Source organism: Gymnodraco acuticeps, unplaced genomic scaffold, assembly GCF_902827175.1.
Source record: "Gymnodraco acuticeps unplaced genomic scaffold, fGymAcu1.1, whole genome shotgun sequence".
NCBI lineage: Eukaryota > Metazoa > Chordata > Actinopteri > Perciformes > Bathydraconidae > Gymnodraco > Gymnodraco acuticeps.
In genome coordinates, this window is record NW_022992275.1 from 652,649 (window position 1) to 665,123 (window position 12,475).

Here is a 12,475-nt window from a genome sequence, read left to right on the forward strand (position 1 = left end):
AAGCCTTCCTGGTTAGCAATATTGGATTTCAGTTGACTTTCTCAGACACAGACTGCTTGAAACCTGACAGCTGAATGACATCATGTTCATTATGGATTTATTTTGTCTTCTTCCTACCTTCCATTATGCTGATAAAATTCTTCCTCAAACTCTCGGATGGTCTTCCTCAGTTTCTTCTTCTCGGCTCGGGCCTTCCACAGCTGTTCCAGCAGCTCTGGCCTGCAGGGGGGGGGGGGGGGGGGGAGGAGAGGGTTAACCTTGATGCTCATTATGATTGAACTGCAGTGGAAGGGAAATCCCACTGAGAATGTAGGGATAGCGTTTTGGTGCTCGCACACCTGAGATGCTTTTATACCACATTTGTTTCTTGACTCTACACTAACTGAAGCATTTATTTATGACAGAGTTTTTTGTTAACATCATTTGGATCTTGACGCATTGATTTAGAGTCAAGAGAGAAAAGGAGCGTGTGCAGAGGATCAGCTGTCAGGATCATGACCTGAGGATGAAGAAGATTAAAGGGGTGTGTGTGTGTGTGTGTGTTTTTGAGAGAGAACAATAAGCTCTGTGACACGTTAACCAGATTACAGACTTGATTTTCTCTCTCTCATTAATCCTGCTGGTGTACAGTCAGTAGATCATCTGAGCTTTCATTAATAAATGAATGATTGGTGTTTTAAAATGTGTTCTTTTCCTCATTCTTAATTTTAGAACTTTGTTGTTGTTGTGTGTGTACTTGTGTGTGTGCTAAAGTGCAGGATAGTGTCATTTAATACACTATTAAATGTGTGTGTGCGTGTATATATGTGGCGTGTGTGTGTGTATGTGACATGTGTGTGTGTGTGTGTGTGTATGTGACGTGTGTGTGTGTCCTCACATGGACGAGGCGTTGGAGCTGGACAGCCGCAGGTCGAGGGCCAGCTTCCCGGACCCCTCCTCCATCTTCCCCCTGAGGGAGGGGTCGGGAGGGGTGTGGCTCCTCGTCTTCGACCCTTCAGACGAGGTCACCAGGTCCACGGCCATGATGACCTCGGAGCTCTGCATCTCCCCCCCGCTGCTCTCCCCCTCCTCTTCCTCGTCCTCCTCGTCTTCCTCCTCCTCCTTCTCCTCCTCCCTCTCCACCTTTTCTCCCCCTCCTTCCTCTTTTTCCTTCCGCTCGTCCTCCTCCTCCTCTTTGATCTCCTCCCAGAAGTGAGCGGTCTCCCCCTCGATGATGGGCTGCAGGGTCTGAGTGCGCCTCTTACTGGAGGGGGACACCTGGGGGGGGGGAGGTTAATGCACAAGTGAATTAGTATCTCATGTAAAGTCTGAAATACTCGAAGTTAGACGGACTTCTTAATAACAAAACAAGATATAATAAAGATTGTGATATTTATTGACGTAGTTTTACGATAGCACATGAACCAAATCTGTACTAGAGAGCCTGGTGTCATTGTGTAATAACATATGATAAGATAAAGTAAGATAATATAAATCTGTATGAATCCCCGTAAGGACAGCATTCAAGCAGGAACATCGAGGAGAGTGAACACAGGTACGAGTTCAAACGACACAATGATGATAAGATTACAAATATAAATAACAATAATAAGGATTAAGGAATACATTTTCCCTGGGGGCAATACATATAATCTAATCTAAGACCCTGAGATGTCTTAGTTGTAGATGGGTGAACAATATGTACGCTCTTTACATAATAAATATGATTACAATGATTTACAGTAAGTGTGTAAATGTCCAGTTACAAATATAAGTGAAGATAATTATGAATACTAAGTGTGCTAGGGTCATAAGTAGATATGTTCATGTGTACAGATATGAAATGTTGTGTTTCTGTGTACGTACTGTGATGGGTGTGATGCTGACTCTGGTGAGCATCTGCTTGACTAATCTGTAGCGGTCGTAGAGAGGCTTCACCACCATGCGCTCCTCTCTGGTCACCTGAGGGAGAGCCAAGACGGTTAAAACAATTTTGATAAGGAGTTTGAATTCATCTTCATCACAGCATTCAGGATGTCTGGTGTCTTACAGGTCGGCCGTGCAGCCCCTCGTAGTGCAGCAGGTTCTTCTGAAGCACCGTCTTCTCACAGGACAGCTGCTCCTTGGTCATCTTCTGCAGAGACGGGTGATGAAGACATTGTGATATAAGCTATTTTTATATTGTGACGCCTTGTGCATTTGACATGAACTAATGTGATGTTTCACAGCTGTGACCTGAAACAGAGCTGACATCTTACAATGTCACATTTATGCAACACAACAAAGTCAAACTGCTATAAACTGTAGTCTTTCGTGTCAAATCTGTTACAGTGCAGGTACACAGGGTATATGCAGGAATCCTGAAGTCAGATGTAATCCCTTTTAAGACCTTTTTTAAGACCCTTTCCAAACATTTTAAGACCTCATCGCCACTTTGAGTTTTAACCGGTTACATTGGCGACACACTTTACCTCACATTGACTATATACAGTATTGATTGTCCTTCCTCCTTATCTTCCAACCATTTGGACGCAAACTTGCATTTCCCCATAACGATGTTGTTTAACAACCGGCGTAAATGGAGCTTCGGGCGCTATCAAGAAGTGAGCGTGCGATGTCCTGTTCAGATGACGTCAGATCCAACGGGATGCCATAAATAAACTACACAGAATCACACGACACACCTACGCAATGATTACATTCAGGCAGACCGTAGAATACAACCTCTTTGGACAATTTATATACTTATTGAAAACAAGCTACAAAATGTAATACCTTGGAAAATGCCGTTTAATACTTTTAATAGCCTTACATTTTCGCTAAATTGATTTATCAACTTTTAATACTTTTTAAGACCCCGCCGACACCCTGGTACAGTACAGAAATATGTGTTTCCCCCTATTATATGTTTTTATTATCTTATCTATATCTCTGCTAGATGATGGCTCCTTGCATTAATCCATTTAGTCCTATTTCCACATTTGTAATGACAACTTATATCATGTGTATTTGCAATTTTCTTTTTTTATTCCATTCAATTTTTGTATAAAATGTAACTTTTTTTTAACCCGGGGGTTGCGGGTGCTAGTGGAGCCTCGCAGATGGGGGTGCTGCAGCCCCCCCCGTCCCGCGTCCATTCGTGCTGTCTCGCTGTCTCGCAGACCCCACGCAGCAAGCAGGAAATGAACCCAGCTCACACTGTCCGCTCCTCGCAGCAGCGAGCCGCGCAACGTCCCGCCAACACGGCACCCAGACCCCACGCAGCATTCTCATCTGTTTGTCATTACTGGTGTCATTTCTGGTTGCTAACGACATTGTAACACATAATCACTGATGTTCCGCTGTAACGGTGGTGGACTCATCAGAACATAGCGGGCGAGCTGACCAATCAGAGCACAGTGGGCTCACAGGGAGGGGGGGCGGAGCTCCAACAAGCCGTTTAGGACAGAGAGTGAATACACACTATACAGAGATGCTGTATGAGAAACCAATGTGAGTTTGGAACATTGCACAATATAAATCTATTCTAGTAGACCTCAACAATGGAATTATGATCAGTAGAAATGGCCATGACATGGGACCTTTAAATGGGATATGGCCAAAAACAAATGATGCACTTATATACTGGCAGAAAAGGGAGGTTTTCTATCATTTAAAAAACCCTATACATACATGCTTATATTAGTGGGAAAAGGGTTTATCTATTTACTCGCTAATCCACTTCTACTGTTCATAGTTGCTGTCACTGTCCTGCTCAGTGTCTGCGGCTCACCTTGATGTCGTCGGGCCAGCCGTCCTCCTGCCTCTTCGCTTTGACGCGCTGCTGGATGAGCTCCAGCGTTTCCTCTCTGGTGGGATGTTGATCTTTGACCTCTGCGTCGTGAGCGCCTTGGTCCAGCGTGGAGCCGAAGCTCTTGGGTAAAGTGTTGCTGCGGGGCCGAGTCAGGGGGCCGAGCTCGCTCTCTGCACGGTGTTTGGCATCTGGGGAAAGAGGGATACAATCATGAGGAACAAAATGAAGAAGAGAATCAAAAAGTGGAGGAGATAAAGAGAGAGAATGGGAGAGAGAGACCAGGACAAGAACGGTGGTTACAGAAAGAGAGAATGTGGAGAAAATGTTCACATTAAACGTGTTTGACTTTACGGTCAGACATGCTGCGGTGGGTAAAGTCACATGCTCCGACTGGCACCCACACCCAATCCAAACACAAACACACACAAATCCTAAAACATTTCTCTATGGCGCCTGAGAACTTAAAAATAAAAGGCGATTGTTACAGACCGAGACTTCCTGCTGCCTGCTGGGTAATATTTAGATGCAATAAATAAACAGAAATTCGAGTATACTCGGTTCTGCTACTGCACTATACTATACACTGCTTATATACAACCATTTCCAAAATACTTCTATTAAATACAATAAACATTGCAAATAAGGACCGAATGAAAATATAATTTTTAAAGTGCAGTTTTCTACTGATATGATACTGCCTCGAGAAATTCCTAAATAAGAAGCAGTTTCTGTGTTTCACACAAGATGATGATAACAAAAATAGAAATGATACCCTCTTAAACATCCCCACTTCTTCCTCACATTACTTCACACTTAGAAAGATGCCTTTAGTTAAAATGTCTCGTGCCATCATGCAGTTCAGGAAATACACCAAAACAACAAGAAAGGCAAGACGCTCGCACAATGCCGCCTCATTGTGACGTCAGTAGTGTTTGCAGTGTCTACTTACTGAGGGGTTGGTACTTACTGAGAAACGCTTTAGAGCTCAGGCCTGAGTAGGGGTGGAGCGGGGAGGTGAGTGTGTGGTTGGGGGGGGAGCAGATAGAGGAGGAGGAGGAGGAGGAAGAGTAGGAAGGGGAGGAGGGAGCATGGTGGCGTCTGTATGAATGGAGCAAAGCCTGGTGCCTCAGCGTGCTTCTGGGTAAAAGGTGGTGCTGGCGTCCTGGTTGGCCCATCAGTCAATCAATCAATCAATCAGTCGGTGGGAGGAGGAGGAGGAGGAGGGAGGAAAGTGGAGAGCGGTTGCTCGCGTTATTGTTGTTTTTCAATTTAGATTTTGTCACAGAGACAGAAATGTTTTTCGGTCACTGGGATCTCTACAAGGAGAGCCGACACCTCCCGTAGAGAGGGTAACGAGGGGGGGGGGGGGGGCTCAGTTTGGTGAAACGATGCATAAGAGACAAAAACAACTATTTCTACACATCAGACAATTCATATTTTACAAGGAACACCAGTTTATAAGGGGACAAAACTATCTGCAGCTTTAACTCTGATCAAAAACTAGATGGAAAAAAGACTATTCCTTGATATTTACACATCTACTCTTCTCCACCGTTTCACGTCACTGACACCACTTGGAGGAAATGAATGTGGGCTCACAAGGATGCACCAGCACACTGGAGGGTGAAGCTACGCCTGAGGGCCACGTCTACTCCCTGGCATGTGCGTGACTGCGTGTGTGTGTTAGACCAGCAGACATGCGGTGGTGTTACAAAGGTCAGGAGTGGGGAGGGTCAAGCTGTCCAGCGTTGAACAGGATGGCACGCAGACACTCTAGCCCTGACACACACACACACACACACACACACACACACACAAATGCACATTCACAGGAGAAAGAGCGGGGGGTTGTACCTTTAATCTGCCGGCGGATCTTTGTGAGGTCTGTCATCCACTTCAGGACTTTGGGGTTAGCTGCCTTGTCTCCATGAGAGGGCTGCAGAGAGAAAGAGGGCGGAGTTAGGGGTTCACTGATGAGGTCATCAAACTGAAGAACAGCTAATGTTTGCATACAGGAACTAACATCCAACAAAACACCCAAAAAGCATCTTGTGTAGTATTTATTCACATCGTTCAGATCATCTGACCTTCATCAGTTAAAGTTCCAATATACAAAGATGTCAGTCCCTCTGTAAAATGCTTTCATTAGTATTTATTTGATTTGACTTTATTTTAATAATTTGTATTTAATAATATTTATTTTTATTTCCCAGTTTATATTTATTTATGTTATTTACTTAATTATTTAAATTTGTACTGGATTTGCTTTATTTAATTCCTTACTATACTTTGCTTTATCGTGTAACCATCTGTCATTTGAATGAAAGCGACCTGTCAGGATATGTCTTGTTTTGTTAAAATGAAAAGAAACAGTTAAAAAAAGAAACAGTTCCTATATAAAGAGAGGAGTCAGGGCTGGTTAAAGGGAGGAAGAGGATTGATAATAAGCTATCACTTGAAGATTGGATAGGTATTTTATTATTTATTATGGCCTCTGACAAGAATGTCCTGTTTTTAGTACAGTTTGTTTCACTGTTATCAACAAGAAAATTCCTGGCCTGACTTTCATAAACCTTAGTGGAAGGATGGTGTGTGATCTAAAGAAGAACCCATTGGATCCTAATCAATCAAGGGGCGGATACATATTGTTAAAAACCAAAGATAGGGCATTTGAGCTGCATGTGGTGTCGGGATAAATGTTTTCCAAGTTGGGGGAAAAAATGAATGCTATCAATATGTTGTTTCAACACGCAATCAAATATGACACATCTTCTTTGTTGCGTCCATGGTGTTTCCACACTATGACTTAAAGCGCATGAACAAAGTCAGAACGACTTCAAACTATGGAAAATTGGGAATTCCAGAGGAGCTGGGCTGGGCTCATTATTTTTTATTTGATATGTCTTATAAAGTTGCAGTGGTCATTAACATTAACTGTCAGAATAAAGAATACTACATACAGAATGTTTACCTTATAGTTTCTTTCCTTCTCAAATTGCTCTTCAAACTGCTTGATTTTCTTCTTCAGGTGCTGGAGCTTCTTGGTGAGTTGGTGCGTCACCGAGTCTCCTCCTCTCGTCGCCTCTTTGGAGCCGAACGACGCTCGCCGCGGCCTGGAGGAACAGAGGATATAGAAAGGTGAATGAAAGGCCAACAATGATCCAACATGATACACGATTAGGGATGGGTATCGTTAAGGTTTTAACGGTACTACTACTTTTATCGATACCGCTTAGCGATCCGGTCCTTTAACGATACTCTTATCGGTTCTTTTGGAGAGAAAAACAAGGTAAACTAACTAAACTAATTGTGAACAAAATTAACATTGCTTTTTATTTAAAGGGGACCTATCATGCAAAATGCACTTTTTGATGTCTTTTATACATAAAGATGTGTCCCGGTGTGTCGGGGAACTCTCGCAGCGTCAGAAAATAAAACCCTCTCTCTTTTCCTCCGTACCCAAATCTCTAAAAACGGGGCTACAACGGAGCTGATCCAGATTTGCGTCCGATATGACGTAATATCGGCAATGTGGACCCACGGCACTATCAGAAACAATGCCCGACTGTTTTGGACGTAATATGGTCGGTGTTTACATTAGCATCGCTAACACTCAGAGCTAACCTGTACTGGAGAGCATGTGTATTTAGTTTAGACAGTAGCTGCCGGGTCCCGCATGAGCTCAGACCCCTCCTTTTTATTTTATTTTATCAATTATTTTATTTTTTAAAGCTTTATACCCAAAATCAGCACTTTTGAAACAGGAAGTGAAATAGAGGGATATGAGGCATGGCTAGAATGGGTGATCTGTTCGGTATTTTGAGCAAAACACTTCATAGACATGTTTTTTATATATCTGAGACCTATCCTATTGCCTAAAAATAGCATGATAGGTGACCTTTAAATAAAATAAATAATACTTCACATCAAAAGAAACAACATTGCTTTAACAAATCGTATTAAATAATCTGATGACAGAACTGTAAACAGAATAGCTGAAACTTTAACTAAATATATAACTCAGTTTCCTCTAATCATTAACCCATGTTTGTATAATTGAGTTAACTCCGTGTGTTGCTGCTAGCATACATAACATACCTGACGTGGAAACGTTACTTGTGGATGGGGGGGCTACAGAGCTGCTAGAAAGACAGTCGAACCCGGTGCATTCCTCCGTCTGAATGTGGAGCAGTTTTGCTAAATGATTAGACAAATTGCTCGTGTTACCGCCCTTACATGCTAAACTCTTATTGCACTTTTGGCAACGAGCATTGTCCACATCGAGACGGGTAAAGTTTAACCACACCTTGGAGCACTCTCCTCCTTGTGTGTGTGTTGCTGCATGTAGCAGTTGCGTGTGTGTAAACTGCCCCGCCTCCTCGCAAGCAGGCGGGGGAGAGAGATCTTTCGTCTGGATTGGAAAGATCGAAAAAATACTAAAAATAATCATAGACGCATTTTGCAGTCTTTTTGCGTATTAGAATCGGAGTTGGCGAAACTAAAACTGTAATATAATGTTTGTGTAGCAATAATACATACGACATATTTTTTAGATGTCTCCAGTACCGATAAAAAGACTGATAACGTCGGAGCTTAACGGTACCACGGTCTTTAATAATTCAGCCCCGGGCCCCTTTAATACCGGGGCTCGGTACCCATCCCTACACACGATACGCTCTGACTTGGATTAATGAAGATGACTGTAGGTATGATTACGGACTGGAAACTCACAAAGAGAATCTAGCTGAAACGTGTTTGTAACGTGAAGGGATAGGACAATATAAGATTTTGTAACTATTAAAAACGGTCGAAAAGAACGAAAGAAATAGAGCCGTATACACATTTTTAAACTAAAATTACCATATTAAAAAGGACAGAATCACAATGTTTGTATTTTGACCAACCGGGAGAACAAATGATATTGTCCGTATTAATATAAATATACTTTTTTACTAATCTGTTGCTATTAATGTGCTTGTTGTCACTTTATCCATTTGTATTTATTGTCTTTTAAACGTGGTTATGTCTTATGTTGAACATATTAATATAGTTATTTATATTTATTCATGAATCGAAGCGTACCTCTGTGCTTTGGTCGGTGAGGTGGCATCGGGGTCCTGCTGGACAAATCTCTGGGCACCGTGCGCCCCGAAATCAAGAAAGCGTCGAGCCAGGAGGGGAGGGTGGGAGCGGGAGGAGGAGGGGGAGGCGTCCTGCCCTCCATCCTCCTCTTCCTCTTCCTCCTCCTCCTCCTCCTCCTCCTCCTCGCCTTCCTCCTCCAGGAGCAGCGGGGGGAGGCGGACCATGCGACCGGCCAGAGGGGAGAGCTGTGCCTCCCCACCATCACCCTCGTCCTGCCACGATTTAAAGGCAGGGACGGGGTCTGCAGAGAGGAGGACAGAAAGAAAGAGGTTAACGGAGGTCAGGAGGGAGAGAGAAAATAACTAATTACTTAATTACAATACTTAATGTTAACTATAAATAGCAATACACGCGAGGTACAAACAAAAGAAACACACAAAAGCTGCCTGTGAGCAGGTTAAGCTGAACACTCAAGATCAAGTTCATTTTCTCCTTTGATTCCATGCCGACTCGCGCCTTGCTTTGACCGTCAGTGCTATGTTAAAGCGCTGAGTCAAGCAGGATAAGGAGGAAGGAGAGGGGGGAGGAGGGTCATAGCGATAACGAGACAGAGGTGAGAAACAGAGAAGCAGAGTCAAGAAAGAAAACAATTTTTAGAGAGGAAAGATGTCCGGATCAATCTGCCCAGTGACCCTGCACAGTAGGGAGGAGCAAAGATAAGAGAAGTTTACCAGCTTTGTTAGAAGAGTTTCTTCTAGGGATGTAACGATGCCAAAAACTCACGGTACAATAATATCGCGATAACAAGTCCAAGGTACGATATTTATCGCGATTTTCTTTTTTAACATTTTATGTGGCCATTTTTTTTTTTAACTTGAAAAACAAAATCTGATTTGTACAGCATTTTTGTAGGATAGTAGTATTTTAAAGTGTCACAAATATAATAATCAGACCCTGCAATAAAATAAATCAAGTTTCACTTTAGTTTTTCAAGTAACTCAACTCAAACTCATTTAAAAAAATATATATATTACAATATCCCCTGCTGTGGAAAAAACTCTCTTGCTTGGTACTGATGTTGCTGGGACAGAGAGATATGCTTTGGCCATGGGTGACAGCAGTGGGTCAAACTGCATTGTCTCTCCACCACTTCAAAAACAATACAGTTTTTGCCAAGAAGGTGAGGCTTATTGACAGGGCGAGATATAAATATACTGTTGGTACTTGTCAATGTCTCTAGGTATGTAAATGTAGCCCTGTAAATACGATGTCCTTTTGTGTTATCTGTTGTTTTATGTTCATGTTGTAACCTACTTGCTGCCATGTTCATGTTGTAACCAACACCTGGTTAAATAAAGGTTAACAAAATTAAATAAATCAATATCGCGATAATCGATATATCGTTACATCCCTAGTTTCTTCACATGCAGGGTTTTATTAAGCATAAAAATCACACAAGCACAACGTAATATGTGATCATTTATCATGTAGGCTTCCAGTACTCCAAACCAGCAACAAGAGAGGATGTAAGAGGAGAGGTTTGCTGGTAGAAGTGAAACTACTTACCATCCCCTTCTTTTTGCAGGTGCATACATGAGAAATCTATGGGAGGGAGGTGGAGATGGGAGGGGGGACACACTGTGTGGAGGGTAGGAGGGTGAGAGAGGAGGAGAAGAAGAAGTAAGGAGGAAGGGACAGGGAGAGAGACAGCAGAGACGAGGTCAATCGTTCATAACAACTCCAACATTCATTCAGTCAATCATACTTTTTAACAGTAACAAAGCAATAACAGTTTAACTTTATGGATGACATAGACATCAACTTTAATTTAGCGAAACATTAATTTAAAAAAATCATATTTTTATATGAGAACGGATGGTTTTACTGCTTTGCTTTTTTCTTAATTATTAAAATAACATGACACTTTCTCTCCTACCTTCCCATTGGTTGTCGGGGAAGAGCTGCAGTTGGGGTTTTTGGCCAGAGTTTGGTTGGCATGGCGACAGGTGGTTCCGGTTGGTGTTGCTGGTGTTGGCGTTTTGATCACAGCGGCATGAAGCCGGGTCCTGCAGGAAGAGAGAGATTAAAGAAACAATTCAGGGACGGAGAGAATAAAGGGACACAATTTCAGATAAAAAAAAGGTACAAAAGAAGGGAGGTGGAAATGATTTAAAATAGAAATAAAGGAGGATTGTACAAAAGAGAGACAAATAGTGTAACATCAACTTGAGGTTATATTGTTTCAAATGTGTTTTGGGATCCTGAATGACTATTTTGTGCTTGTAATTGAGTTACATTTAAAAGAAACCTTTGGAAGTAAAACACATAATTCGATACAATAAATCCACATTAGTGCTACTTACACAGTTTATGATGTCAATCTGAGTTTGCTCCATGTTGTCACAGGGTTGGTTGTCCTGCCTGAAAACAAAGATAAGAAACTTAAGATGAACTAAATACTAAAAAACATTCAATTTGAGCAGGGCATGAGCAATTTCCCTAAACCTTTAGGGGACATATATATTTAGATATGGAGAACTTGTTAGTTATTGCTGTGTCTAATGCCTGACTAAACACTTACCGTTCACAGACCTTGGATATCCCTCGCTTTGAGCAAAACCAAAACCATTTTTGAACTAGAATGACTTAATGAAAATACTTTTGAGAGCTTCAGCCATAATCCTTCCACCCTTGTCGTCTTCCTGGGATCCGAACAGCTGCGCAATCGTCGGACAACTGAAAGCCGTTCCACATTGTGAATGTTGTATTGTGCAAAAAACGTCAACTGTTGGAAAATCACTAATTTGTTACAACTAAAATCAATGTGGTGTCTAATAATTGTTTCATCCCGCTGATTAACTTTTACCCATTTTTCCTGAATAGGTGTGAAACAGTATTTAAGCCTTGACTGCACAAACAATTTCTACTGTGTGACACATCAACTGCGGTGCATTAACTTACCTTAATAGTTAACGGTCCTAAACGAGAGGCATGACACAGTATAAAGTGTAAAACTGCACGATCACGCAGTGTGAACTCATGTGTGTTATGTGTGAGGGACAGACTCAGATTAAGGATAAACGCTGAGGTAGCATGTCCAAGTGATTAGTAAACATGACGGGTCAAGTGATCAGTGCAAGACAATATCACTGCATGTTAAATAAATGGTCTCTGGGAAAGAGGGGAGTCCTATTTATAAGATACTGTTATTTATATAAAATGTAATTACTCTCCATAATGCATTGTGCGTAAGGCTACATGTAGCAGACACATCTATCTATCTTTTAATGACTGCCATTTTCTTAATCTCTTTCATTTTTTGTAAAGCACTTTGAATTGCCTTGTGTTGAAAAGTGCTATATAAATAAACTTGCCTTGCCTTGCCTTGCCTTGCCTATCTTTTTCAAATAAAGCCTAAATGTTTCTTGATCCCTTAAAATGTTGGTTTCCACACTTCTATCTATTTTATATAAATAGGGTGAAAGTAAACTTGATAAAAGACTACCCCCCTCACCTGGCAGTGTTGATGTTGTTCTCAGTGTCTCTGACGGCCTCTGCATCAAGGTCCATCCCAGAGCTCTCCTCTAGGGCGGCGCCAGAGTCCAATGGATCCTGGGAGAG

The 12,475-nt window shown here is 42.0% G+C and overlaps 1 protein-coding gene across 6 annotated transcripts in view; it reads right to left on the reverse strand.

The window, feature by feature from the left end:
- fam13b (family with sequence similarity 13 member B) overlaps positions 1-12,475 on the reverse strand; it is an 82,684-nt gene that overhangs the window by 4,414 nt on the left and 65,795 nt on the right. For 4 of the 6 annotated variants that reach the window (XM_034207310.1, XM_034207311.1, XM_034207312.1 and 1 more), the window contains exons 11-23: positions 12,369-12,466; positions 11,218-11,275; positions 10,791-10,920; positions 10,421-10,492; positions 8,855-9,155; positions 6,744-6,885; positions 5,627-5,708; positions 4,740-4,934; positions 3,752-3,960; positions 2,030-2,113; positions 1,846-1,941; positions 878-1,257; positions 118-219 (exon numbers count right to left, since the gene is read on the reverse strand). In XM_034207310.1, the coding sequence (XP_034063201.1) occupies positions 118-219; positions 878-1,257; positions 1,846-1,941; positions 2,030-2,113; positions 3,752-3,960; positions 4,740-4,934; positions 5,627-5,708; positions 6,744-6,885; positions 8,855-9,155; positions 10,421-10,492; positions 10,791-10,920; positions 11,218-11,275; positions 12,369-12,466 (1,949 nt within the window). The remainder of the gene's footprint in view (positions 1-117; positions 220-877; positions 1,258-1,845; positions 1,942-2,029; positions 2,114-3,751; positions 3,961-4,739; positions 4,935-5,626; positions 5,709-6,743; positions 6,886-8,854; positions 9,156-10,420; positions 10,493-10,790; positions 10,921-11,217; positions 11,276-12,368; positions 12,467-12,475) is intronic. The other 2 variants (XM_034207315.1, XM_034207316.1) reach the window with 2 other exon arrangements.